This window comes from Megascapheus bottae, chromosome 15 (genome assembly GCF_031878675.1).
Source record: "Megascapheus bottae isolate mThoBot1 chromosome 15, mThoBot2.hap1, whole genome shotgun sequence".
Classification (NCBI taxonomy): Eukaryota; Metazoa; Chordata; class Mammalia; order Rodentia; family Geomyidae; genus Megascapheus; species Megascapheus bottae.
Genome location: NC_143523.1, coordinates 58,779,173 through 58,805,921, shown reverse-complemented (window position 1 = coordinate 58,805,921; position 26,749 = coordinate 58,779,173). Strand labels below are relative to the sequence as shown.

Below are 26,749 nucleotides of genomic sequence, written 5' to 3'. Positions count from 1 at the left end.
TAAGAGTCATTTATAATGGAAATGTTTTTGGCATTCAGTGGTTGTTATTGTCCATTCTCCTTCTTGAATCCTAAATTGTATATGCGTAATGGGAGGGTTAATTAATTGCCTTTGTGAAGGCTGGTTCTTGGCACGGCCCTTCCAGAAGAGTCCACATAGATTCACCAGAGCAGCCAGAGAATGTCCTCTTCTCCTTTCATTGTAGCTCCTGTTTGAAGATGCATACAACTGGAACATATTTATAGAAACAAGAGTCTTATCATAAAACTTTGGTTTTTGACACAGTAATTTCTGTGCTAATACACAGAAAGTTTACTGAAGTAATCTCAGTCTGTATATCAGTATCTGAACAGCAAATGAGACTTTGTCTCTTATAGAAAGCTGATTTGCTAAAGTGGTGGTTAGGAGCAAATCACTGTCTTAGTTTGAAGTGTGAGCACCATAACCTTTAGCAACTTCCTGAAGAAGCTCAGGGCCTGAGCACTGTCCTCAAGGCTAGTACTCTGCCACTTGAGCCACATCATTGCTTCTGCTTTTATATGTATGTGGTACCAAGGAATTAAACCCAGGTCAGGTCTTCATGCATGCTAGGCAAGCACTCTACCACTAGGCCAAACTCCCAGCCCCAGAAGCACAAAGAAAAAGGTGATCTAGTGAACAGGACTTTTAGAACGGTCCCCCAAACTGTCCTGGAACCTGTGCATGCCCTGATCTCTACTGCTCCCCAATTGTGCCAGCACAACTGGCCTTGAAATAGAGATAAGACTTTTGACTATATGCATGGCTCCAGGGGATCCCACACATCCTTAAAAGTAGAGCAGTTGCTGTGGCTGGTAGCAGAAGGGAAGTGACAGGATTACAACACAGTGGGCCTGAGGGAAGGAAAGGTACCACATGTGATGGTATTTACTTAAGGCCCCCAGTGGTAGCCTCCCTGGGAAGTCCTTGGCTCTGAAGCTGCCTTCTCTCAACCACCTATACAAGCATGGGCCTGCAGGAAACAGGAGGGGGGGGGGTGACCTTGAACAATATGGCCCAGCTACCAGCACTCTTGAGCCACAGCAACAGAACACATCTGAATTATGTACTAATGGGTAGAATGTGAGCTCCTTGGCTTAGTTTGATGTTTTGTGTTTTCATTGTAGAAATTCAGTCGTGTAGCCAGTGGCTTTCAGTTTTATTTTGATGGTGATCCATCCTAAGGCATGGGTTTTTGCATTGAAACACTGTTGACTCGTGCATACAACTGAAAGACAAAATTCTCTCTGAAAGGCTTAATCCTTTTTAAGCCACATGTGCTCTGATTGCTTCTTCTCTCCATCCTGTTATGGTTTTTAAAGTTTAGAGCATTAGCCACTAAATCAATTTATTCATCTCTTATCCCTGATTTGATGAAGAATTCATTAGTTGTAGTACTTTTGTGTTATGGAGACTTGAATTGAGGGCCTCATGTTCTTGAGCCATATTCCCAGCCCTTACTTTATTTCTTCAGTGTTTTGATGTGAAAATTTGCTTAGAAATTATCCTCATGGAGTGGCATGGCACTGCCAAAGGGTCTCCATGAAGTGGGGTCCTTTCCAGCAGGTGTCTGGTCTCTTGCACAGAAAGGAGCAGTGCTTTCTTTGTGGGTATGTTATGGAGGCACAGAGAACATTTTCCCTTTCCAACCTTTCTGCCTGGTATTGGGTCCTGCAGATAGGACAGTATCTCCTCAGTCCAGCTGTTAAGTAGATAGGAGTCAGGTTGGTTCTGGTATTTTGCCATCATAAGCAGAGCTGTACAAACTGGAATTCCTGCAGAACTAGCACAGAATGAGCATGCCTTTGTAATTCTGAATACTGTTGCCCACAGCTGAGCTTACACCAGTTTATGGTCACATCTGTCCCCACACTACATAGCTGAGCTGGTAGCATCATTTTTCTCCCTATCAAGTCATCTTGTGTGAGAGATTTACCATCTTCCCATGTTTGAACATCCATCCATTCCCATTTTTAAAAAATTAAGTTATCAGTAGGAGATGCAAACGTCCTATCCTTGTCATTTCCATTTAGATATGTGACTTTAAAACAAGCTGGCCCAGCAGCCCATTTCTGTGGATCTGTACCTGCTGATGAAAATCACATGGATAAATTCACCTTCACTAGGGGCCTGATACCCCAGGGTTTTCAAGGCTCTTTGCTGGCACAGAAAAGGCCCAACAAGGGGTTGCAGTAGAGAAGAAGAGGCAAGGGAATTACGAGACTGACAAGAAGGCCTGGAGAGTGTCCTGTAGTAGAAGTGGTATGTTCCTGCTCTACCTGAGAAGTAAATGTCCTGAAGACTGGGTTTTGAGCCACTGAAGTGGTGGCATGTTATCCTGAAAGGAGACAGAACAGAATAGGATACCAATACTGTCAAGGATTTATATGAACTTCCTCTTTCCTCCCCCATATTGAGATTTGAACTCTTTGAACTTGCAAGGCAGGCATTCTGTCATTTGAAGTACACCCCCAGCCCCTTTTGCTTTTAGTTGTTTTGGTTATTTTTCACATAGGGTCTCACTTTTTGCTTGAATCAGTCTCACATTACGAGCTTCTACATATATGACCACCACACAACACTCAGTTTTTTTGTTGAAATGGGGTTCTCACTAAACTTAATTCCCAGGCTACCCTCAAACTGTGTTCCTCTTTAATTTCTTCCCAAGTACTTGGAATTATAGGTGTGAGCCACTGTGTTTGTTTCCTTGTTAAAAAATCACTCAAAACAATGGATCTGATGGGAATGACAACTAGTAAGCGACTCACCTACAGCCAAACAAATTGTCTAAAATTATCTGTCATTCTTCAGAAATAGGCAGCTGAGATTTAGGCTTGGGCAATACCTAGATGTTTGTGCTGGGATAATGGATTGCAGCATCTTAGGGACAGGGAACTTCCATGAGTTTTGTTGTTGTTGTTGTTCACTTGCTTCACATTTTCCTTTTTACAACTAGGAAATGTCTTTTGGAAACCAGTAGAAAGCCACAGAGGCAGCATGCTCCAGCTTTCCTGTGTGCTGATTGCACACCTAATCTCAACATCACCCTGTGGGGGGTCCTGTGCTGCAGCAAGGACAGGACCCACCTGCAAAAGCACACCAGGTCCTGCAGGTGTGGCCGGGTGGGCTCCTCATCACAAAGCTTTGTTCTGCCCCTTCCCCCTCATGGCCTTTACCCCAGCCAAATACTAATGCCACCTTATCAGAGACTTGCGACCTGGATTACTTGAAGGCCACAAGGGAAGTGTGCAGCGTTTTCTCCAGACTTCAGCTTCCTACCTGAGGCCTGTCACCTCCCAAGATGCTGACCCTGTTTGAGCAGCATTCTTCATACAAGACCCTACCCTTCTAGTAGGAAAATGTGTGTTTTAGAGACAGCAGGGAGGTGTGTGGTAATGCCATTATCTTCTGTCCCAGTGGGGAGGGGCCTTCCTCCAATGTCACCAGCTGCACACAGAAGAAGAAGAGGTGACTGCTTAGAAAGGAGTGACAACTGTGAATACCGCTGGAGGCTGCTCATCGCTCCCTTCCAGTCTGCCTGGGGTGAGGCAGTGATGGCTTCATTTCTCTCCTACAGATTGTACCCAGCCTGTGGCCTTCATGATACTTCTTTGGCTTTGCCTCTGTAGAGGCTGAAAAGAGCCATTGCAAGAAGTTCATACAGTGCTGGGGAATGTGCCCAGGGTTTTGTGTAAGCTAGAAAACTATGCACCGGGGAGCCACATTTCCAACCCTTGTGAGGCTTTCCATCTCACAATGGTTTTGGCATTAAGCATCAGAGAACAACCAGAGTGGGGGCACTGGGGTTCTTTAACCGTTTACCTCAGTCTGCCTCTTGTTGGTGACTGACAGTAAAGCTTTGGTAGCTTGGAGCTAGAGAAACCCAAGGTGTGGGAGGGATGCTGTCCTGTGCGGGGAGGGTGCTAGAAGATCTGGTCCATGCAGTTGGGCCTACAAGACCTGGGTTAGGGGTAACAGCACTCTATCTACATAAGTCCTAAGACTGCTGACATTTTCCTTTAGGAAAAATCCTGAGACACAGGTTTATTTAAGGAATGTTATTTTCATGCCCTTATGTAAATGAAACCTCAGATGGTTAAGAATTTTGTTCATTAGTGCCTAACAAAATATGGCCAGCTGGGCACCAGCAGCTCACACCTATAATCCTGGCTACTGAGGAGGGTAAGATATAAGGATCCTGGTTCAAAGTCAGTTCAGGCAGGAAAGTTCACAATCAGGCTTCTGAATGGAACAGGAGCAGGGGTCCAACTGGCACCTCAGTCCTTGGCTCTCTCCAGGCTGGCGCCTGTGTTGCATGAGCAATGGCATGAGTTTCTACACAGTGGCAGTGCCATACTTGTGGCTGTCAAATGTTACAAGTTGCATTGGTACAGTGCCAAGATGAGAGTGGAACTTGGAGATGCACTTAGAAAGAGTGAAGGCTCATCCTCAGCTGGGGAATTGTGAGCCAGGCTGGAGCTCCCTGCCCACAGAATGGAGGGAAGCAACACTATGAGCCTAGTCCAAGTCATAGCGTTGTTTCTTGAGCCCTTGGGAGGAATAGAGCTGATGCTCACTCTGGCTTGTGTCTGTATTCATAGACATGTGTAGCATACTCATATTTTACCCAATGACACTGCAGCAACAGTCCCTGAAGATTATAAAGGAATTTAAAAAATTCCTATTCCCTCATGACAGTGTAGCTGTCTTATTGTCGTGGTGCAGCATTTTTTAACCTGTTTGTAGTCATGCTATTGTGAGCCTACAATGCTGCCATTTACATAGAAGTGTGTACTTAAAATGATGTCACTGCTTTATGTACACATATGTATGTATACTGTATACCATGCACTATATACTACAGGTTTATCATTGTGTTAGAATACACTCATGCTTATTTGGGAGGTATGGGTTAGAGGACAGTAGATTTGAGGCCAGCCTGGGCTACACAGCAAGACCCTGTCTACGAAAACAAAACAAAAATGTCAGCAGCAGACCTCTTGGACTTATTCCATCTATTATTTTCCTTGTGGTACTTGGGCTACTAGGGTTTGAATTCATGGCCTTGCACCTGCTAGGCAGGTATTCTTCCATTTGAGCTTTGCCTCCAGCCTTCTTGCTGTACTTTAGTTTCGAATGTACCTTGCACTTCGGCCGAGGCTGGCCTTGAACAGGAGAATCTCCTACCTCTGCTTTCCCAGGTAATTGTGATTACAAGTATATGCTACCACACTCTATGATTCCATGTTTGATTTCATGGAGCTTATATGGAGTGAATGACCCATGCCATCTTGGTTTGTATAACGCACAACAATAAAATCATCTGGATACACACTTAGAATCTTCCTCTATTGTAAGCAAAGTCTGGATGGATGTGAAGCCTCTGAAATGTCTTGCGAAACAAAACATAGCCCAAACCTCAAGTGGGATAGCATGGGAGGCATGGCCCTCCCAGCTCCTCTCTAGGTCTCCCTTCTTCCTTCCTCCTTCCTCCCCCCCCCCTTTATTTCTTTTCTCACTGTGGTACTTTTCAAATTCTAGCAGTACCCTCAGGGACTCTGTTCCATCAGTTCACTTGATTTCCTTACTTCACAGTTCTAGGGTTGAATTTTTTGGGACAGTCCTGAGATGCGCTGTGGCTGTGCGGCCTCAGATCTGGTAGTCTTATCTGTCTTTGTGTGGAGAGATGGGGTAAGGTAGTGAGGTTCTGAAGACCAGCGCCTAGGTACCTGTATGATTTGGAGAAGAAGGAGAACTCTCAAAGGCAGCCAGGCAGAGGAATGGGTGAGTGTGTAGAGGAAGAGCCATCCTGTGCCATCCTTTACATTTGTGTAACACTTGCCTTTTTTTTGCATGCATGCATGCATGCATACATGCTAGTCCTGGGGTTTGTACGTGGGGCCTGTCCCTTAGCTTTTGTGCTCAAAACTAATGCTCCATCACTGGAGTCACAACTCCACTTTTGGTTTCTTCCATGGTTCATTGGAGATAAGAGTCTTGTAGACTTTTCTGACTTGGAATCAGGATCCTCAGATCGCAGCCTGCTGACTAGCTAGGATCACAGACATGAGCCACCATTATCTGGCTTTGTACTTAGTTTCTTAAATTAATATTTACTAGCTAAGTTCACATGTTTGGGAAGTAATCAGCCACCAAACCAGCGGGAACTTGGACGTGATGTGCTGTGGTCTCTGCTGTCTTGTGTCTACACATTCTCCAGCATGCTGTTAGAGCTGTTTGCCTAGGCTTGCAGGCTTGCCTGGTCTGTGCAGAGCCATGGGGAGCAGTGGGCACGCTTAGCTTTTTCCCCCACTGCCATTCCCAGGAAATCAATTTCCTCAACACTGATGCAAGGTGTCATTGCAGGCTGGGAGTCCTCCATCTGCGTCAGCTCTGGTGTCCACCTTCTCTCGCACTTCTGTCACACCATCCAACCAGGACATCTGCAGGTAACACTGCTTCAGAGGCCGCCATGGCTCGGTCATCCCACAATGCCCACCCGTGTCTGTAGGTTCTGCTCTCCATTGTTGGCCCATGTTTATGTGCCATTTCCCATCCAGTTACCAGAGTCTCACTTCTTTGATGTCTGCTCTCTTCTAAACTTGTTTCCCTCTGTGCTTTATCCCGCTGTTGTGCATGCAGTTCCGGTGCAGTGTTTTCTGACTGTTGTCACCACAGTCCTGTGCAGTCTGCTGTTGTCTTGAAAGCGCCTCTCTGCCAGAGGTCTCTGACACCAGGGCTTCCTGTGACAGTTGTCTGTAAAGACACATTACAGGTGCCAAAGAGAAACTCCTTTGGTTCAGAATGGGTCCAGGCCTTGAAGCCTATGAAGAATTCCAAGGCCAGAAGAACACTGAAATTCTCAAAGTCACTAAACGATGTGGGTGAGAAGACCCAGGATGCTTTGGAAAGATTTGACTACGTGGAGAAGACATGTTCTGAAGGAAAACTGGCCCCCCCTCGACACCCAGGTCTCAGAAAGAATGGGCTTCATGCTAAAGAGAAACGAGCTCTGGCCCACCTGCCTCTGGGCCACCCCATACATTCTCGGGTCTCTTCCCTTTCTGCCAACCAATCAGCCACCATAGAGGTGGAAGCCAGCAAGGGCGGCCTGCACGCCCCACTCTTAGAAGAGAAAACAGACGGCGAGTCTAGATCTCGAAGCCAGCGGCTACTCCGGTACCTGCTCTTGCTCTCCCACAGCTCGAGTGCCAACAGCCTGCACAGGTTCCAGGAGCTGGAGAGCCACACCAGTCACCTGCACGCCACCAAATCCTCCAGCATGCTAGCGGGGAGCCCGGGCTTCTGCTCTGATGAAATGGGAGATGATGACGTCTTTGAGGATAGCACTTCCAGCACCCTGAAGAGCAGGGGCCTGTGGGCACCCCTGTGCTCTGTGGAAAAAGACAGTGACCTGGACTGCCCCTCTCCACTCTCAGAGAAATGCCCCCCTATCTCGCCTGTGTCCACCTCAGGGGATGCCTGCAGGTTGGTTTGCCAGGAACCGTTCCAGCTGTTTCTGCTCGCACCCCTGTAGTCTTACCTTGCTTTAATATGTGAAGTTTCAGAAAAATGAAGTCATGAGCCAGTTGTAGCCACTTGTGGAGTAATTGTTTCAGGAGATTGGAGTATTGATGCCATTTGAAAACCTAATGTTAAAAGACGAAGAAGCTACACATATTAAAGGCCAAGCTGACTGCAACTAAAATAAGTAGACTTTGCATAAAGAAAATGAAAGAAAATAGTATCTCCAGCTCTCCGGCTTGGTGGTCTTGATTTTAAACATTCCCTGAGTCTTCTAGTCCCTCTCTCCCTCTCTCCCTCTCTCCCTCTCTCCCTCTCTCCCTCTCTCCCTTTCTCCCTTTCTCCTCTCCTTTTCTCCTTTTCTCCCCCTCCCTCCCTCCCTCTCTCCCTCCCTCCCTCCTTCCCTCCTTGTCTCTCTCCTTCCCTCTCTCCCCTCTCCCTCTCTCTCCTCTTTTTCTTTCTCCTAGTCCTAGGGCTTTGTCAAAGCTAGTTCTCTACCATTTGAGCCTTAGCAGCACTTCCAAACTTTTCTGTGTCTATAGTACTAAGGAATTAAACCCAGGGCTTTGGGCATGCTAGGCAAGTACTCTACCAGGCCACCCTCTCACTTTTTGTTTTTAACTCACTTCATCCAGTTTTTCTCTTAGCTCTTAATTAAGGTATGGCCTCTCCACCCAAGCCTCATTCTGCCTTACTTACCTTGTATGGCATCCGAGCTCTCTTGGGGTTGACTTCCCGTTAGTGTTCCCATTTCTCCTCCGGTCTCAGTTCTTGTGATTAAATTTAAAACAAAACAAAAAACAAAAACCTGACCCTAACACAAACAGCTCAAGATCTTTCAAGGACTCAGCTCTTCTGAGGTGAGTCTACCTGGTGTCTCTACCTGGCCTCTGGCTCCTGGGAAAGACTCCTGTCCCCAAAGCCCTGTAAGTTCCTTGAGGTATTTAACAGTGCATGCTTAACAGTGCTGCTTTCAATTTCCTCCCGCTTTCCTCCCTTGTGGCTCACTGTGGTGCTTTCAGAGGGGAGTTGTGCTTTTGCATAGAAATGTTTATGTTTTTGTTTCATGTAGAAAATTATCCTTTGTTCTGATATGTTTTGTTTCCTTAAATTCATCTTTCAATGAGGGTCTCAAGTCTTACCTGAAAATGACGGCGTTGTCATTTCTTGTGTTATTTTTCCTCTCTATTGCCAAGTGCCATCCTGGCTTTCCCTGCTGGTGCGGTAAGCTGGAACTTTTGGTTGGTAGTAGTTGTTGGCCTTTGTGTTTCTGTGTTTCTGTGCCTGTCCCTCTGTGGTGTTCATTTCTTGGTGTTTCTTTGGGTGTGTGTGGGGGGGATTTTCCGTCCACCAGAGATTTCCTTCCCCATCTGAAGCCCTTCTCACTGTGACTGCTTTTCCTTGTACCACAGGATCTGCCACTGCGAAGGGGATGACGAGAGTCCTCTGATCACTCCGTGCCGCTGCACCGGCAGCCTCCACTTTGTGCACCAGGCCTGCCTGCAGCAGTGGATCAAGAGCTCCGACACACGCTGCTGCGAGCTCTGCAAGTACGAGTTCATCATGGAAACCAAGCTGAAGCCTCTGAGGAAAGTACGTGAATGGCCACCCCAAGGCCCAGCCGTCAGGCCTTGCTGCCACCGGGGGCTTGCCTGCACCCAGTGGTTCAGCAAGTGGGGTGCTGGCACTTACATTCATGTTGTAGGTCTGTGTCTGTACTGATACCTGAGCTCCAGCCCCACCTCAGGAAGGCATTCTACTGTTCTCACACTTCTCCCTTCTGCATGCTGAGACTGTGGGCTTCTCTGTGTCTGTCAGCTGCCCCTGACCACGCCTGTCCTTTGACATTCTGGTCATCAGTTAGCTCCCTGCTTCCTCACTGCACATGTCTACCCTCTCCAGTTAAGACTGTGTGTTAAGAGGTCGCTGTCTTCCCCTCACTCTTCTCTATCACAGTCTTTGTGTCTGTACACACCTGTAATAAGTATTTGCTGGAGGGTAGCAACATGGAGCCATCAGGCCTCAGGTCATTGTGTGTGTGTGTGTGTGTGTGTGTGTGTGTGTGTGTGTACATGTGCGTGTATGCATGTGTGTGTGTGTGCACTTGTATTGCTGGGGATTGACCAAGCTCTCACACTTGCTGCCACTAGAGTCATACCTTCAGTCCTTGTGCTCTTCAGTTTGTTTTTCAGATAGTCATACATACTTTGCCCAAGCTAGCCTCAAATTAACAGTGCTCCTGTCTCCACGTTCTGGGATGCTGGAATTACTGTTGCGTGCCACTGTACCTGCCAACTGCTCCCTCCTGAAAGTAGCTCTGTTCCTGGCACTAGCTTCCTCCTTGGATATTGCCAGTTTGATATGTCTGTGTGCTCAGTACAGAATGTCTTTGGTTCTTTCTGTTTCAAAATGTTAATATATAAATTGCCAGTGGATTCACATAGTCAGATAACTTTATATGAAGATGCCAATTTAATGCTAGTTACCTGTGTGTAGAGCTTATCAGGTATGCTGAGGGGAAGAACTCCTTATAGGCAGGCGTCGCGTGGGGAGGGTGGGATGTTGCAGATGGTTTGATTTGGGGAACAGTTCCTGAAGGACAATTGGGAAGGGAGTTTGGAGGAGCCACATTTTAGAAAATATCTACCAAGAAGGCAAGGGTGAGTGTTTCAGGCCACGTGGAGGGATTGAGCTGTGGATATCTGGAAATGGCGCAGGGGTCAGGGTGTTAGAAATTGCATGATATTGTGTTTTAGGTGGAAAGCCCGGGGATTTTTCTAATTATAAAAGCCCAGCAGAAAGCAGACAGATGTCAAAAGAAGTCAGCTGCAGACTGTTTGAAAAACTACTTGTCTCAGATTGGCTAGATCACTCGATGGTAATTGCTTGAGTGAGTGTGAGGCTCTTGGATAGGGAGGGGCACCATGAGGCTCTGCTTTCAGAGTAGCCTACATGGGACCATCGGGATAAAGGCAAGAAATAGAGTGCTTACTCCTTGTTCGCTCTGTACTTGTATTGTTTCCTTCTGATTTGGAAAGCAGTAAATGAGAAAGAAACTTGGCTGTTTGGACAGATAAGTGAGCTCCTGGAGGAGCTGCCACTGGGGAGAGTGCATGTACCAGCAACTCTGGGCATTGGTTGCAAGCCTGTGCTGTCAGAGGACCAAAGTGGGAGCTGTCACCTTCAGTGTGACCCATTGCAGCGTATTGTGGCATTATCAGACTTTTTGTCTGTCTGTCCCTGTTGGTTGGCATGTCGGGAAGACCTGAAATGTAGCAGCTGAGTCTGGGCCAGCTTACTCCTCTCAGGACTTACAGGCCGGCCCCTTTGTCAGGCTGTTCGCTGCCTCCTTGGGGAATGAGTTGCTGACGGGGGTTCAGGACCTGCAGCTTTCGTTGCATATCAAGTTTGCTAAAGCCAAGTTGTCTTGATATTGGGGAAAGTCCTCTGGTGCTGATAAGGAGGGAAAGAGGGCTTAAGAGTGGCCAGCAGCACAGCTCTCCCACAGAGGTGCTTTGCTCTGAGCCTAAGCCTCATGCGCTGCGTGTCATCTTTCCAGTGGGAGAAGTTGCAGATGACAGCCAGCGAGCGCAGGAAGATCATGTGCTCCGTGACCTTCCATGTCATCGCCATTACCTGCGTGGTCTGGTCTTTGTATGTGCTGATTGACCGCACCGCAGAGGAGATCAAGCAGGGCCAGGTAACAGGTGAGTGCTGCGCACAGCATTGTGGGCCTCGGTTTATTGCCTAGTTGGGCCACACACATCTGGTTTTCTTGAGGGGTGATGGGGGGAGTGGAGGTTGGAATCAAGCAGGAGGCACCGAGGATACTTTTGTCTGTTTCTTGGACTGTGGTTGCCATTGTTAAGCCTTTATAAGAGATGAAATTAGGGGCCAGGAGTTACGCCAAATGGTAGAGTGCCTAACACGTACCAAGACCCAGTTCGATTTCTTGGTACCACATACGTAGAAAAGGCCAGAAGTGGTGCTGTGGCTCAAGTGGTAGAGCTCTGAGTTGAGAAAGCCCAAGGACAGTGCTCAGGCCCTGAGTTCAAGCCCCAGGACTGGCAAAAAAGAGGGGGGGATTGTACATGGGACTGTGTAGATACCCCCTTGAGAAAGCAAGAAACAAAGTTATGAACACTTTCCCATCCTGCTTTTGGGGAGAGGAGTTGATGAGTGGAGGCTGCTAGTTGTAGAAGTTCAGAGCTGTATTTTGTTTGCTTTAGATTTTACTTAACTAAGGTCTTCTGACAGGCTGACTGGAGTTTCTTCCTTCCAGGAATCCTAGAGTGGCCCTTCTGGACTAAGTTGGTGGTTGTGGCCATTGGCTTCACAGGAGGACTTCTCTTTATGTATGTGCAGTGCAAGGTGTACCTGCAGCTGTGGAAGAGACTCAAGGCTTATAACAGAGTGATCTATGTTCAGAACTGTCCAGAAACAAGCAAAAAGAATATTTTTGAAAAACCTGCACTAACAGAGCCCAACTTTGAAAATAAAGATGGACGTGGAATCTGTCATTCCGACACAAACTCTTCTTGCACAGAGCCTGAAGACACTGGAGCAGAAATCATTCACGTCTGATGGCAGAGGATGCCATTCCCCTGGACATCCACAGAGAGCTGAAGGAATGTGTTTACTGCCAGCTGTGTACCTTTCTTGAGTCTTTCAATAGCATAGACTGGGTGGTGACTTGCTTACAGTGGCCTCTCTCTTTCTCACCCTCCTTGGCGAGTCTCCTGAAAGTCTTGTGGAACAGAGAGCACTGGGCCCCACCTCTGCCTGCTGCTCTGTGGACAGGACGGTGGCTGAGTCCCGGCCCACCCTCCGGAGGGTGTGCCAAGAAGATTAGCAGGGCGCAAAGCCAGCCATCTGTGCTCAGGGCCTGGGACTGGGAATGTGAGGGGCTGGGCGAGGAGAGTCAGGGGAAGAGCCCCCAAGACAAGCACCTGCCCCCCTCTATTGGCACTTGAGCAGATGAGGCCTCACAGCCCAATGGCACATGGTTCACAGAGCAAACAGCACTTTACAAAAAAGAATCTTTATTTTGTGATACCCATGTCTAGTGGGGTTGACACTTAAAAGACCTTCAGACTCAGAAATCTTCCTTTGTTACCTTTCTTGTCTCTTTTACATCGAAGTAGATCTAAAACCCTTTTTGCCTTATGTACTTCGAGTAGCAAGGTATGCTCTCAGTGCCCAGAACACAGACTTGTGGCTGGTCAGCAGGGCAGACCAGGGGATGGGAGCGATGGAGGCTCCCTATGGCTTGGGGCTTGGTTTGGCTTGCCATACATTTGTTTTGTCAACACTGAAGAAGAAGCATTTTGAGAGAGAGGTGGAAGGAAGAGATATGTTTAGGACATGTTTCCTGACAGGTAGCTGTCTACACTGGGGTCAGCGGTGTGTGAGAAGAGCGGGTGCCATGGCTGCACATTCCCATGCTGCCTCCTGCAGGGAGCTCTCCAGAGTCACTGCCAGGCCAGGAGGCAGGCAGGCTGGTTTGGTCGGCCCTGGCATGAGCTAGAGACCACTAGTGGGCCTCTCTGTCACTCTGTACCCACACCAACCCATTGTCGCCTTAACCACAGGACAGGAAGGGCCTAGCCCCACACCTGGTCCATTCTGTCATCAGGGTTATCGCCTGCACCATTCTTACTACAGACAAACCAAACTCTCCACCATCAAATGGCCTTGGCTCCTTTTTAAAGCCAGCTGAAAATTCCGCTCTTGAAGGTCAGTGTCAGTGTGGCATATAGTCCGCTCCAGAGGTGGCGGCGGGCCTGCCAGGTAACCTGCCAGGTAACACCAGTGACCGGAGCCTGGGGACTCCTGGGTGAGGCAGGCGATGCCTCATGAGATGGTTTCTCTGCAGTTACGTAGAGAAGCCCTGTGGTTGATGTGAGAGGCAGGAGGTGGCGGAAGGCCTCTGAGCTGGGGGAATTTGAGAGAACAGGTCCTGTCCTGCTGCTTCTGGATCTGACTTTCTGGACTCAGGGTGTGTGGGGAGCCGACTCTGCTGTCAGCCTGTGTTCCCTGTCCCAGGTCTCACCCAGCCTGTCCCTCTGCCCCAAGTGCAATTACCCATTTTCCTCCTGAGCCTGGGCTCACCAGACTGCCCACTCAGGCATCCCTGCGTGCACCCTGCAAGAGCTGCCCCAGCCAGGTCCGCAGTCCTGTCCACCGTCACTGCCACCCTTCCAGCAGTAGATGCGTTTACGTGGAGGCCAGGATCAGTGTGAGTCCCCCAGGGGCCCTCGTGCTGAACTTGAAAAGCACGAATGCTTCCTAGGGAGGAAAGTACACTTACGGGTAACTCTTGTCTGCTGTCTTGAAGTGAGCAGGCAGCATCCATCTTATGGCAAAGGCACCCTTAGAACCCTACCAACCAGCTGTGCTGCAAATCCCACTTCCTCCTTTTCAGGAGGTCCTGACCCCTTTTTTCTTTGACAACTCTGCAAATGGTCCATCCCACCATGCCCTCCCTTCCGCTCCTGGCATTGCATACTACCACCCTTGCCTGCCCTCTCCCCTCCCACCCTCTTTCTCCTCTTCCCCCTTTCTCCTCTTCCCCATCTCTGTCCTCTCGTCCAGCACCTCTAATCCAGCAGAGCCCTGCCTATGGCCATCAGTGACTCAGTGAAACAGGTGGTGTTGTGCTGCCCTCTAGTGGGGACTCTGGATCTGCACAAGCTCCCATTGTCCACTTGCCTCTGCTTTTGTGGGGCTATCTGTCCAGTTTTTGCCTCTGTTTGTGCCTGTCTTTGGTAGGAGATTGGCATGGAGCTGAACAAACAGTCCTGGGATGAGGCCTCAGGGCCAGGAGGGCTGGTATTTGTAAACTAGGCAAAGGGGAAGAAGGGCGCCATCTCAGGGCGTCACTGCCTGTCTTCTCTCCAGCTTGGCCTTTACCCCATGAGTCATAGTTCCACTGATAGGCTTCTGACTTTAGCTGCCAGAAGTCATTTGGGGTATATGTCCAACTTTACCTTAAGAAAGAATTTTCTGGAAATGTAAAAGTTCTCTGCCTACTCCAAAACTCTGTGCCTCCTTCAGTGCTCTCATCAGTACTGTAGTCTTCCTTGCCAAGCCTGTGGGGTCTCTCCCTGACCACACGTGTCTGGGGCATTGGGAGGTCCTCAGGGGCGGCAGGCCTGGGCTTCAGGGTGAAGAGCTTGTCTCCAAGGGTGTGGCTGGATGCAGGTTCAGTTTTGCCCCCTCTGGATCCAATTTGAGATCTGCAGTTTCCAAGCCTAGCCCAAGGAAGGACAGAAACATAGGGAATGTAAAAGCATTTTTCTTTTGTTTTGGAAGTAAAGTGGTGCAGTTGATGGGTGCACATTTAGGTGGCAATGTTTATAGAAAGTTGATTGTTAATAAAAACCAAATTTACACTGGCATGTGTGGTGTAGTTCCTAAAAGACACTTCATATTTCAAATATTTCTTAGAAACTTTCTAGTAATCTAAATGTCTAGTTTTGTATCCTTTTGTGTATGCTCACTTTCTCAGTATTACCACTTGAATAATTCTCTGTATGGGGGAGTTGTGCTATACAAGGGGTGTCTAATTGCAGCAATAAAGTCTTTCTTTACAATGGAGCTTTGCTAAGAGTGCTTTCCTGTGCCTGGAGGCCGGGGACCCTCTTTCTAGGTTCCTGTTGCTCAGAAAAGAATTGCTCATTCTCTGTGTTTTCCTCAGTCTGCAGACTCAGGACTTGGACAGTCCAGAGAGCCAGAGGATGGACAGACTGGTGCCCCGAGGAGGCCAACCTCACATTTACGGAGTGGGGGGCAGTTGGCTGATGTTTACTGACCGCAGCCCAGCTGAGTAGGAGAAACCAGGGAAGCCTGTTAGGGTTCTAGCTACAGCTCTCCAGACTGTTTTCTGCTTGGGCGAGGGTTCCAGGAGGGATGGCAGTGCCACTGGTTCTCAGATGATGGATGTCCACACACACAGTCCCTCAGACTCCAGGGCTGAGGCGGCTGGAGACAAGGGAGAGGTGAGGCTGTCCTGGTGAGCAGAGAGAGTTGGTCTGTGTCAGGCTGCCTGTCCTTGGGGCCTAAGTGATAAGGGTCTCCACGGAGTGGCAGATGATGCCCAGAAAGCCTCAGAACCTGTTGAAGAAAGTCAGCGGGGATGCTTTTGGCCCTGTGCTCCCACTTGGGAACAATGGAAGAGAATGAGAAAGCCACACCTGCAGGCATTTGAGGGTAGAGTTTGAAGACACCCCAGGTGGGGCTGGTCTTAGTATAGGAAGGCTTCAGACACTGCTCTGGAGCCAGGCACAGTGAGGGTGCTTCCTTGCTGACAGGCTCTGCCCTACCGGACAGCACACCACTCCACCTTCCTAAAGCCAGGCACTGGTGGCTTGCACCTGTAATCCTAGCTACTCAGGATGCTGAGCTCTGAGGAACATGGTTTGAAGCCAGCCCAGACAGGAAAGACTCTTACTCCAATTAACTGCCCAAAACAAAAAAGCCAGACGTGAGACCACAGCTCAAGTAGTAGAGTGCCTGAACAAAAAGCTTAGGGACAGTGCTGAGAATTAGCACCAAAACAAAACAACAAAATATAACAGCTCCTTGGTTTGTTTTTGGTACCGGTCCTGGGGCTTGAATTCAGGGCCTTGCATTCTTGCTTGGCTTTTTTTTTTTTTTTTTGCTAAGGCTGATACTCTACCACTTGTGTCATGCACTTCCACTTCTGGTTAATTGAAGATAATCTCACTTTTGGCCTGGGTGGGCAGAGTTTTAAACCATGATCTTTACATCTCAGTCTCCTGAGTAGCTGGGATTACAGACATGAGTCACAAACGCCTGGAATGCTTCCTTTTTTTATAACTAAAACACAGCATCCATTTAGTAAGAATATCTCTGGATAATTTTCCTGTTACAGTGACCAAGTTAGGCAAGAGTTAGGACATATTCTATAACCCATAAAGCCAAGAATGGTTACTGGCATCCATTTAGTAAGAATATCTCTGGATAATTTTCCTGTTACAGTGACCAAGTTAGGCAAGAGTTAGGACATATTCTATAACCCATAAAGCCAAGAATGGTTACTGGGTAGCACTGTATAGAAAAAAATTTCAAACTTGAAAGGTTTAATATGACAATTATCTTCCATGGAGGCTCTATTGGAAGTTGAAGACTTATGGAAGGTCATTAGGTCATTGCAGACATAACCCAAAGTGCACACTGGGACTTTGGTCTTCCTCTCATTTCCGCTACCTGGCTCTGCCATGATGTGCTGCCCACGCCAGAGGCCCAGAGCAGCAGGCCACAGTGTTGGATTGGAATGGACTGTCACCTCCACACCAGTGAGCCAACGCAGAAGTGTTTTGGCTTTCTTGGGCATGGACATGAGAAGCTGCTATATGAGCTCGTGGCTGATGTGACCTGTGTGGCAGCCTCGAGCCACTGACCTGGAGTCCTGGCCCACTTCCGCACTGCCAGGTGAACACGGTGCAGGCAAACACCGGGAGGAAGAGCTCACACTGGTGCTGAAAGTGTCTTCACTGCTATGAGGCTGGTGAGGATGGATGGTCTCCATGGCTTACCCCAAGCTGTATTATTCATTCGCCTACAGGGACAAAGAAGACCAGCTAGAGAATGTCACTGGCCACGTTAGCTTCCACACGTGTGGACCCCTGTGGTCCTCAGCCCCAGTTTGGCAAGATAGGTGACTTCTGACTTGGTTGAGGATTCCCCATGGGCTGGGATGATACACACTCAGGCGTGATGCGGCCATCCCCTCTCCCTCTTATTCCAGTGTCAGACCTGGCCCACCTCCCTGTGCCACCACCTGCACCCTCCATCACGTCTTTTGCAACCGAGTGCTGTATGTAGGCTTTCCAAGGGCTGAGCACCACGTTCATGTACCTTGACTGCCTGTTCACATCATCTGTCCTGAAGGTCACACGTATAGGCAGTTCTGAGAGATGGGGTGGGTCTTACAGCTAGCTGTAAGGGGCTCTGTGCCTCAGTGTCTAGGAGCCACTGTGACAGTCACGTTTTCTCAGGGACTCATGGCTCCAAGAAGATGGGCTCCTCCTCCCAGCCCATCATGGCTCTGCTGGATGCCCAGACATTGAACTCCTAGCCTGGAGATCTTATTGACATTTTGTTTTGGAGGTACTGGGGTTTGAACTCATAGCTTCACACTTGCTCTCCCATATGGACCATATCCCCAGCCCTTTTTAGTTTCATTATTTTTCAAATAGGGTCTATTTATGTTCTGGGCCAGACTGGACCATGATCCTCCTCTGTGTGCTTCCTATGTAGCTGGGATGACAGGAGTGCACGCATGGGCCTAACTTGTCATCTTATTGGTTGAGATGGAGTCTTGTGAAATTTGTTTTGCCTGAGCTGGCCTCAAACCACCACTCCCCTGACACCCCAAAGCTAGGATCACAGGTGTGAGCCACTGTGGCCTGCTCCTGCTAGCATGATTCTGAAGTTGGAGTTACAGAGTTGTGGATTGTGTATGTGTGTGTGGACAGTGGGGATCACTGTGCCCACACTAGGGCATTGCTACTTGGGCCTGGGCAAAGAGAATGCATTTTTTTTCTTGGCATGTGTTTTTATTTGTCCTAGGTTGGTCCAAAGGCCAAGTTCACATTCAACATGCAAGATCTACAGACAGAAAATCCCCAGGGTCCATGCTTCACCCTCACTCCCTGAACCTTTCGCCTATCTACATAGTAGGGATAGAATTAGAGATAGAAAGAAAGATATTCATAGTTTTTGAGATGGAGATACTGAGGGCCAGAGGCATCACTGGTTCCCATGCCACTGTTAAACTGCCAGCACTCCTTTTCCATGGCAGTGTTCCCCATCAGTGTTCTTGGCATCCAAAATTTGGTTCCCCCAAGACTTGACCACTCTCCAGCTCATGGAGCCTCTGCTGGAGTCTGTCACTCCCTGTTTAGAGGGTCACAGTGATGGAAGGGTGTATGACCCAGAACTCTAGAAGCCCCCAGAGGCTCAGCTGCATTGCCCCCTGTTCACCTAAAGAGTTGACCTCTGCCTCCTCCCAACAGTCTGATTTCATAGAAATGACCCAAACCAAATGGATATTCAATGCTAGAAAGTCAGGGAGGCACAGCAAGGTAGGAACCCAGGGAAATGCATTTTTTCCTAATAGCTTGAGAACACCTTGTCTATTATTTGCAAGGTTACAAGCATACATTCAATTTCATCAGAAACTCCAATTAAAATGGATTTCACCCTCTTTTCCCAGTGGAGAGATGTAGTTTGTTTGGGAGCTCCATTTTCCTATTTCTCACAGGATTCCACAGTCGCCTTCCCATGGCAAAAGGCAGCATTCAAGAATGTGGCCTAGTGATAGAGTGCTTGCCTAATATGCATCAAGCCCTGGGTTCAATTCACATAAACAGAAAAGGCTAGAAGTGGCCGTATGTTTCAAGTGGAGAATGCATTTTTTTAAAAGTCATATTGCAAGTCTGGACCTTGGTGGCTTATGCTGTAACTTTAGCTACTCAGGAGGCTGAGATATGAAATTGTATTTCAAAGCCAGCCTGGACAGGAAAGTTTGTAAGACTCTTCTCTCATTTAAACACCAAAAAGCAACAAGTGGAGCTGTGGCTCATGTGGTAGAGCTGTAGCTTTGAGCAAAAAAAGCTCAGGGACAATACCCAGGCCTTGAGTTCCAGCCATAGGACCTCCTAGCACAGTATCTGAAGTTTGTCAGCTAGATGTCCTGCCAGAGGAAAAATGAGCAAGTGACTGAGTGTTGTAGTTCATGACAGCGCCAGGGCACAGGGAAATATGAGGTGGATTCTATTGCTTCTCAAGGGCTCCCTCCTCAGGGGAGTTCACATGAAAGATAACTATAGACCGCATGACAATGCCCCAGGGAGAAGCAAGCTCTTGCTGTCCAGCTAGATCAGCCAAAGTGTTGGCATTTGGGATATGTTCCAGAGCAGCAGTCAGAGGGGCTTTCCATCAGGCTTGGGCAGGGAGACTTTGTCTCAGATGGAATCACCTCAGTGTTGGCTTTTGATTTTGGTGGAAACTGGAGCATGAACTTCCTTTTTTTTTTAATGTACTTTATTTTTGTGACAACCAAAAGTTAACTCACAAGAATGGATTTGGTCCGACTGCATGCAAGAAATAGAAACAGGGGTGATTAGCACAGCAGCGCTCCACAGGCCTACCAGCAGACCTGGCCATCCCGCCCAGCTGCTGTGCGGGCTGGAAGTGCCAAGCTGGGGAGGAGGGGCCACGGTTTAACCCATCCTGCGGTGCGGGGGCAGGGACGGCAGTGTCTGCACGCTTCAGTCACTGACGACGGAGGCCGGAGCCTCCTTGCTGTGACTCCTCTGAAAGAGGCCTCTGCTGTGATGCCAGGCCGCGGGGGTTTGCAGCTTTGGAGGCAGAGGGGTCCGCCAGGCAGGCTGGAAGCTGGCAGGACAGTTTGCCTTGTCGGGGAGACGGGGAGACGAGGCTCAGATGGCCACACTGTTGGGGATGCGGTCGGGAGATAAGTAGTAGTAAGGCAGCTTTTTGTTCTTGTTGCGCTCGGCAATCACGCTGACGATGGCCTCCAGGCTCTTGCGGAATCGGGCCATGGCCTCCTTTACCGGCTTCTCGATGAAATGCTCCTCGGGGTACATGCCCAGGAACAGCTGAGGGCCAGGCCCGCAGGCAGGCAGGTCAGCGTGCGATGGCCGACCCTCCCCATCCCGGCCAGCCCGCCTCCACCCTGGCTGCAGGCGTCCAGACAGAGCCCAGCCATAAGACCCGGGAGTGAGGGAGGGGTTAGACGTGGGTGGCCGTGTGACCGCACCCGCCTGGTCTCACCTCATTTTCCTGAAACTGACTCAGCGCCCACACCGCGCCCAGATGCCAGCAGGAGCGGCCGCGGTCGGGCAGCGTGTCCACGATCTGCTCGATGGTCACCACGCCCTTCGCGGTGGGCGGCGGGGCCCGCATGGTGGGGGGAGCATTGGGGATCCAGGAGCACCAGTCGTACTGTGGGAACAGCGCCCCCGGGTAGGCGCCTGCAGCCACCAGCCCACCACCCCCGCTCCTGCCCTACCCGGCCTGGCCCCGCCCAGCTCTCTCCCACACTCCGCCTCCTCGGGGTCCCCGCCCCTCTCCTCCCCACAGACGGGGTCCTGCTGTCCTCGAGGTCCTGCCCGCTCTGGACTGGGGATCCCCGGCCTACAGGCCGCCCGAGGGACCGGCGCCTGGGAGACTGCCCGGCCCGCCCGGCCCACCTGGCCGAAGTTGACCGCCGCGTGCTGGGCGGAGGCCGTGAAGATGACCACGGTCAGGTACTCGGACAGCTTCTCCCGGCTCTTGATGGACTTGGGGAAGCCTAGGGCGGAGTCCGGGCGTGAGGCCCGAGCTGGGCCCGCCCGGCCGGCCGCCCCCGTCCGCGCCCTCCCTCCTCCTCCCCCCCCAGTTTCCAGACGGCTCCGGCGCTCCGGAGGGCGCGCCCCCTACCTGAGGCCTTCCGGCCCCGCATGCCGTACACGTAGACGTCCCTCACGAAGTCCTGCAGCTCCTGATCCTCCTCCACCACCTGGTCAGTCTCGTAGTAGATGCCCACCACCTCGGCCGTGAACCTGGCCCGGAAGCCCAGCGGGGGCGGGTGTGTGCCCGGCCTCCCTCAGCTCGGGGGCTTCTCCCGCTCCCCGACACTGGCCGCCAGGGACCCCCCACCCCCGCCCCCGCGGGGCTCCTCCTCCCCGCCCCTCCCCCGCCCCCACGAGGCTCCTCCTCCCCGCCCCTCCCCCGCCCCCGCGGGGCTCCTCCTCCCCGCCCCTCCCCCGCCCCCGCGGGGCTCCTCCTCCCCGCCCCTCCCCCCGCCCCCGCGGGGCTCCTCCTCCCTCACTCACGCCAGAATGGCCTCCCACACCAGCATGCCGTCGTCGCGGTAGAAGTAGTAGGGGATGTCGTCCGCGTTCTCCATGCCCCGGGCCTTGATGGCCTCCGGGAAGCACAGGGAGGCGTAGGTCAGGTCCTGCATGGACCGCTGCACCAGCTGCACGTGCCCGCCGCCCCCGGTGGCGTTGGCCTGCGCGGGAGGGGGGGGAGAGCTCCCGATCGAGGCCGGCTCCCCGCGTCACCCCGGGGAAAGCGGGGTGCCTGCACCCAGAAGGGCCCCAACGCCGGAGATGACAAACACGAGCCCCACTGGGGAGGAATGGGTCGGCGGGATTACAATCCTGGTTACTTAGGAGGTTGAGATCTGAGGATACCAGTTCAAAGCCAACCCAGGCCAGGGAGTGAGACTTCTCTCCAGTGAACAAGCGGGGCTGTAGCTCCAAAGTAGTAGAGCCCTACAGACGTGAGCAGAAAGCTCAAGGACAGCATCTAAGCTGCGAGTTCAAGCCCCAGGACTGGAATGCAGAACAAACGTGGGTCAGGAGCAGAGAGACGGGAGAGGCAGCGGGCGCTGTGCTCGGCCACTGCGCAGGTCCCAGCAGGATGCCTGAGGAGGGCAAGCTGGGCTCTAGTGTGTGCAGCTGTGGGCGGCGGTGGGGAGAGAAGGCAGAGGCTGCAGCTGCGAGGCTGAAGGAGGACATGTGCAAGGAGGGAGACTTGGTGGTCCCCCCGGGCACTGGGGAGCTTGCATTGGCCAGTGGACAGGGCCAGAGCCGCCCACTTCTCAGGCCACTGCCCGAGGCCCGGCCTGAGGCCCCTCAGGAGGGAGGGGAGCTCGCCCACCTTGTCAAAGAGGCCGTACTCGCAGATGAGCTGCTCCCGGGCCTTGGTGTTGATGGCGATGGTGAACCTCACATGTGCCACCAGGAGCTGGGCAGGGGAGAAGGACGGCAGAGACCAGGGGCCTCGCGGGCACCTCACCCAGCCCAGGTGCTGGGGATTGAATCGGTGCCTTCCATCTAGTGCTTAACTAGGTGCCTGTCATACTTAAGCTCTCTGAACTCAACACTTTTTCCCCTAGAAGGCTAGGGTACAGTTTTCTCCTGTCTTACAGATGAGGAAACCCAAGTGCTGCCCGGGGCACTGCAATAGTCAGTGCTGGCAGCATTTCCTCTGCCGGCCAGCCAGGCTCTGGCCCAGATCCTGCCCTGGACCCAGGTCCTGTAGCACCATCAGGCTCCCCAACACTACATTACTTTGCGGGGAGGGGGGGGCGGTGCTGCCTCACCAGGGAACCTTTCCTGGGGTCTGTCTGTTGCTCACTCCCAGCCACAGTCTCGCCTCCCCTCTCAGACGTCTGTCCGCATCCCTGCTGGCTGTTACCTTGAAAATGGGGTGCACAGCGGGCAGCTGGCGGTACATGGCGATCCCAAACACCTCTGAGGTCAGATGTGTGCGCAGGAGGTGCGTGACCGTCTGGTGGATGTGGAAGTCACTGGAACGCACCCAGATTTTGGCCAAAAGCCAGTCGTATTTTGCATCAGAAGGGAGAAAAATGGGGTTCTCCTCGCCTGGGGTTTGGTTGAGCTGCATTGTTGAAGCAAAAAATATTTCCTTGTGGTGTTTGGCTCAAGGCTGTGGCTGAGAATCTGGCCTCCCGGAAGAATCCAAACATCTCCACGTGTGGCTTCCAGGTCACCAGAAGAGCTGGGAGGGCAGCTGGGGCCCCGGGTTCCTGGGGTTTCTGTTCCCTGTCCACTCACAGCCTGCACAGCCCTGGAGGAGCTCAGCCTAACCGGAGACACTGGCCCCTCGTGTGTGGACAGCTGTCCCTCACTGGCTTGGTATTCCCTGCAGCAACTGCCCACAGATGGGTCAGGAGGAGAGGCCAGTGGAGGTAGACCTGACCCTGCTCTCTCACCCTCCTCCCCTCCGCTTTTGACTCCTCCCCTCACACCCTTCCCCTCCAGCCTCCTCCTCCCCCTGGTCTTCCTCCTCTTCTGCCTGCCCAGTGCTCCTCCCCCCCCATTAGCTCCTCCTGTGCAAGGGGCTGCGGATGCAGCCTGGAAGACCCTTGGAGCAGCAACCAGCTCTCCCTCCCCTCTCCTGTTCCACTCTTCACTGGCATAAGGGGACAAGTAGTGTGGTGGGGTTCTCTTCTTGAATGCTAAGTTGTCCCTTATTACACTAGTACCACACCATCCATCAAGGACTGGCACCACAGAGACTTCTGGAGCAAAGAGCAGCATGCCAGCAGCAGCTGCAGCCAAAGGGGGTGGGGTGGGCTTGGGGACAGCACCTGGGTGGCTGGAGCAGCCTCAGGAGCAGACTTAGCTGTGTCCCCTGTGTCATTTGGAAAATGGTTTCCTTCATTGTTTCTCCCTGCAAAACACCACTGTCCAACAGAAATACATAATACAAACCACACAGGGAATTTAAAGTTTAGGAAGTCACATTTTAAATATGCTGGAGGCTCATGACTAGTGACTCAGGAAGCTGAGATCTGAGGATCAGGGGTCAAGGCCAGCCTGAACAGGAATGTCCACGAAGCTCTTTATCTCCAACTAACCACCCAAAAGCCATGGCTTAAGTGGTAGAGCACCGCTTTGAGCAAAAAGCTAAGTGACAGTTCTCAGGCTTCGAGTTCAAGTTCCAGTATTAGCACAAAACAAACAACCCTTTGGGTTAATACTCCTGCTTACGTCTCAATGAGGGTGTTAGTCATTGATGAAGTGCCTGACTGAGCTGAAAGTCCAGACAAAGAAGTAATGGACAGATGTCTGTAAACGTTTCCAATGGCCTAGCCCCCCAAATACCTCAAAATGTCTAGTTAATGTTTTACACCTGTAGTCTTCCTGGATTCTTGCAGAGCCTCACAGACAGGCCTCCCCTCCCCCACAACGAGATCACTCCATCATCTCATGACAGCCCAGATGTCTCTTCCAGCAATAATTAATTTGTGTGTGGGGAGGGGGCACTTTATAAGACCAGAACTGAAGGAATGATTGGTTAGACTATGCTTGGACCAAGGCTGATTATTATTTTATTTCTTTGTTTTTTTGAATTTTATTGTAAGGGTGACATACAGTGAGGAACCAAGGCTGATTTTAACTTTCTTCCCACTCCAGTTCTTCTCTATTTAAAGGTGATTGCCATGAAGATGGCCCGAAATGCTTGATTTCTGCCTTCTCAGCATAGCTAGGTTGATCAGAATCCTCCCTGCCTTTTTCATGGCCCCCCACCCCTGTCACCATTCATTCTAGACTCCAGAGCCTCAACAGGTGAGACCTGCCCAGACACTGGCCCAGGATTTGAGATACTTCAACTACTCTGGCTGAAAAGCACTGACTACTTAGTTGGGCCTGTGAGTTAATAAAAAGCAGGATCAAAGCTAGGCACCTAGCCCCTGTGCCTCTGTGTTCTTTGATCTAAGCCATCCTCTCCTCCAGTCACTGCAGGCACCCTGGGCTCCAGAAGGACAAGATTTATCATGGATCACTTCTTCCAAAGAGGGGTAGAGGAAACTGCCCCTCAGATGGCAAGACCTTCTTCTTACCATATTGCAACAGCAGGTCAAACTTCCCCAAAGAAAGAACCACCAGGGATTGGAGGCGTGGCTCCACTGGTAGAGCAATAGCCAATGAGCAAAATGCCAGGTACTGAGTTCCAGTCCCAGTTTCACAAGAAAAAAAGAATGAAAAGAAAGGAAGGAGAGAAAGACAGAAAAATGTTTTTAAAAAGAAAGAGAATAAACAAAAGCTCAGAACAAACAGGTGGCACAGGTGACACAGGACAGACATGCACTCAGCAGAAGTGCCAGACATGGCAACTTCTAGTGTTTGAGCCTCTTGGGACTGTGTGGTTATTAGGCATATCCGCCCCCAGCTCTTGTGTTTGCACCCTAAACAACGGCTAAAGATGGGCTGAAGTGCTGTTTGTAATAAATGTCCTTTCTCTTCCCTTCACCTTGTCTTTTTTCTTTATTCAGGTGCCAGTACTGCTTGAAATTGAGGCCAGAATTCTCTTCCTTGGCTTTTCCACCCAGGGCTAGTGCTTTGAGCCATACTTCTACATACAGATATTTGCTGGTTAATTACAAATAAAAGCCTAACAGACTTTCCCCAGCTGGCTTTGGACCACAGTCCTCAGAACTTAGCCTCCTGAGTAGGCAGGTTTACTGGCATGAGTCACCACCACCTGGCCTCCATGTCTCTATTTATGTACAGGCTGAGTGGTCTGTTCTGACAGCAGTTTGGGGTTTCAATCTTGTGACCCCAACTAGGGGCTGCTTATAGAGCTTGGCAGCAATGTTTACTACTTTCTTATTTCAGCCAATGCCCTTGGTGTCATGGTTTAACTGGCATTTCTATGACAGCTAGTGAAGTGGAAGATTTTTCCACGTGCAGCTTGATTATCTGTCCATATTTCTTCTTCTGCATAGAGCTTGCTTGTACCATTCACCCAGGTGTGTTGCCTTTTCCTTGTCAGCAAGCAGGGAATCCTAGATTGCAGTGACATCTTGGGCCCGGTTTCTGCCAGTGACTTTGCGTGTGGTCCATCTTATCTCTCAATTAAACATACCACATAGCCAATACACCACCTTTCCCAAGGGATTCCTTCCCTTCCCTTCCCTTCCCTTCCCTTCCCTTCCCTTCCCTTCCCTTCCCTTCTCCTTCCTTCCTTCCTTCCTTCCTTCCTTCCTTCCTTCCTTCCTTCCTTCCTTCTTTTGCTTTCAAAGTGCTATATTCTTTTTTACATTTCCCATCTTGACTCCCTAAATGGTCTGCCCATGCCTAACCTCAGGGGCTAGAATGTAGCTCAGGGTATACAATCTTGTACTAACTTTGCTGGCCTCAAACAGAGACTCTTTTGATAACCCCTCCTGAGTAGCTGGGATTATAGGTGTCCACTCCTCCAGACTACCACACTATTATGCAAATTTGAGGTGTGGGAAGGGAGTGTGATGCTGGGCTTTTGAACTTAGGTTTCTCACTCACTAGGCAAGAGCTCTACTCTTAAGCCATACCCTAAGCCCTTTTTACTTTAATAAATTTTCAGATAGGTTTGTTTACCTATGTCTAAAGGCTGGCCTTAGACTTGTTTATTGAGATTGGGTCCCATTAAGTTTTTGCCAAGGCTGGTCTGTAAGCACACTTCTGATGTACACCTTTTAGGGAGCTGGAATTAAGGTGTCAATTACCACACCTACTTTTTTCCTTGTTGTTGAGACACAATCTCTTGAATTTTTTTGGCTTGGGCTGACCTTGAACTGTGAGCCTTGGGTAGGGTTACAGGTGTGAGCTACAAAGCCAGCTCTGGTAGTTTCTTTGCTACTGAAGAATCTCCACTA

General features: G+C 50.4%; 2 protein-coding genes across 4 annotated transcripts in view; one reads left to right on the top strand and one right to left on the bottom strand.

Annotated features, from left to right (window-relative positions):
- Marchf8 (membrane associated ring-CH-type finger 8) overlaps positions 1-12,244 on the top strand; it is a 53,353-nt gene extending 41,109 nt beyond the window's left edge. Inside the window, exons 3-7 of one of the 2 annotated variants that reach the window (XM_090346796.1) lie at positions 6,385-6,467; positions 6,661-7,506; positions 8,955-9,135; positions 11,102-11,249; positions 11,825-12,244. In XM_090346796.1, the coding sequence (XP_090202922.1) occupies positions 6,385-6,467; positions 6,661-7,506; positions 8,955-9,135; positions 11,102-11,249; positions 11,825-12,126 (1,560 nt within the window). In that variant the 3' untranslated portion in view covers positions 12,127-12,244. The remainder of the gene's footprint in view (positions 1-6,384; positions 6,468-6,660; positions 7,507-8,954; positions 9,136-11,101; positions 11,250-11,824) is intronic. The other variant, XM_090346795.1, reaches the window with a different exon arrangement.
- A 7,384-nt stretch (positions 12,245-19,628) lies between these two features.
- The window catches only part of Alox5 (arachidonate 5-lipoxygenase), a 33,536-nt gene continuing 26,415 nt past the window's right edge, over positions 19,629-26,749 (bottom strand). Inside the window, exons 8-14 of one of the 2 annotated variants that reach the window (XM_090347037.1) lie at positions 22,783-22,986; positions 22,243-22,329; positions 21,411-21,589; positions 21,016-21,137; positions 20,787-20,887; positions 20,368-20,538; positions 19,629-20,192 (exon numbers count right to left, since the gene is read on the bottom strand). In XM_090347037.1, coding sequence (XP_090203163.1) covers positions 20,013-20,192; positions 20,368-20,538; positions 20,787-20,887; positions 21,016-21,137; positions 21,411-21,589; positions 22,243-22,329; positions 22,783-22,986 — 1,044 coding nt within the window. In that variant the 3' untranslated portion in view covers positions 19,629-20,012. The remainder of the gene's footprint in view (positions 20,193-20,367; positions 20,539-20,786; positions 20,888-21,015; positions 21,138-21,410; positions 21,590-22,242; positions 22,330-22,782; positions 22,987-26,749) is intronic. The other variant, XM_090347038.1, reaches the window with a different exon arrangement.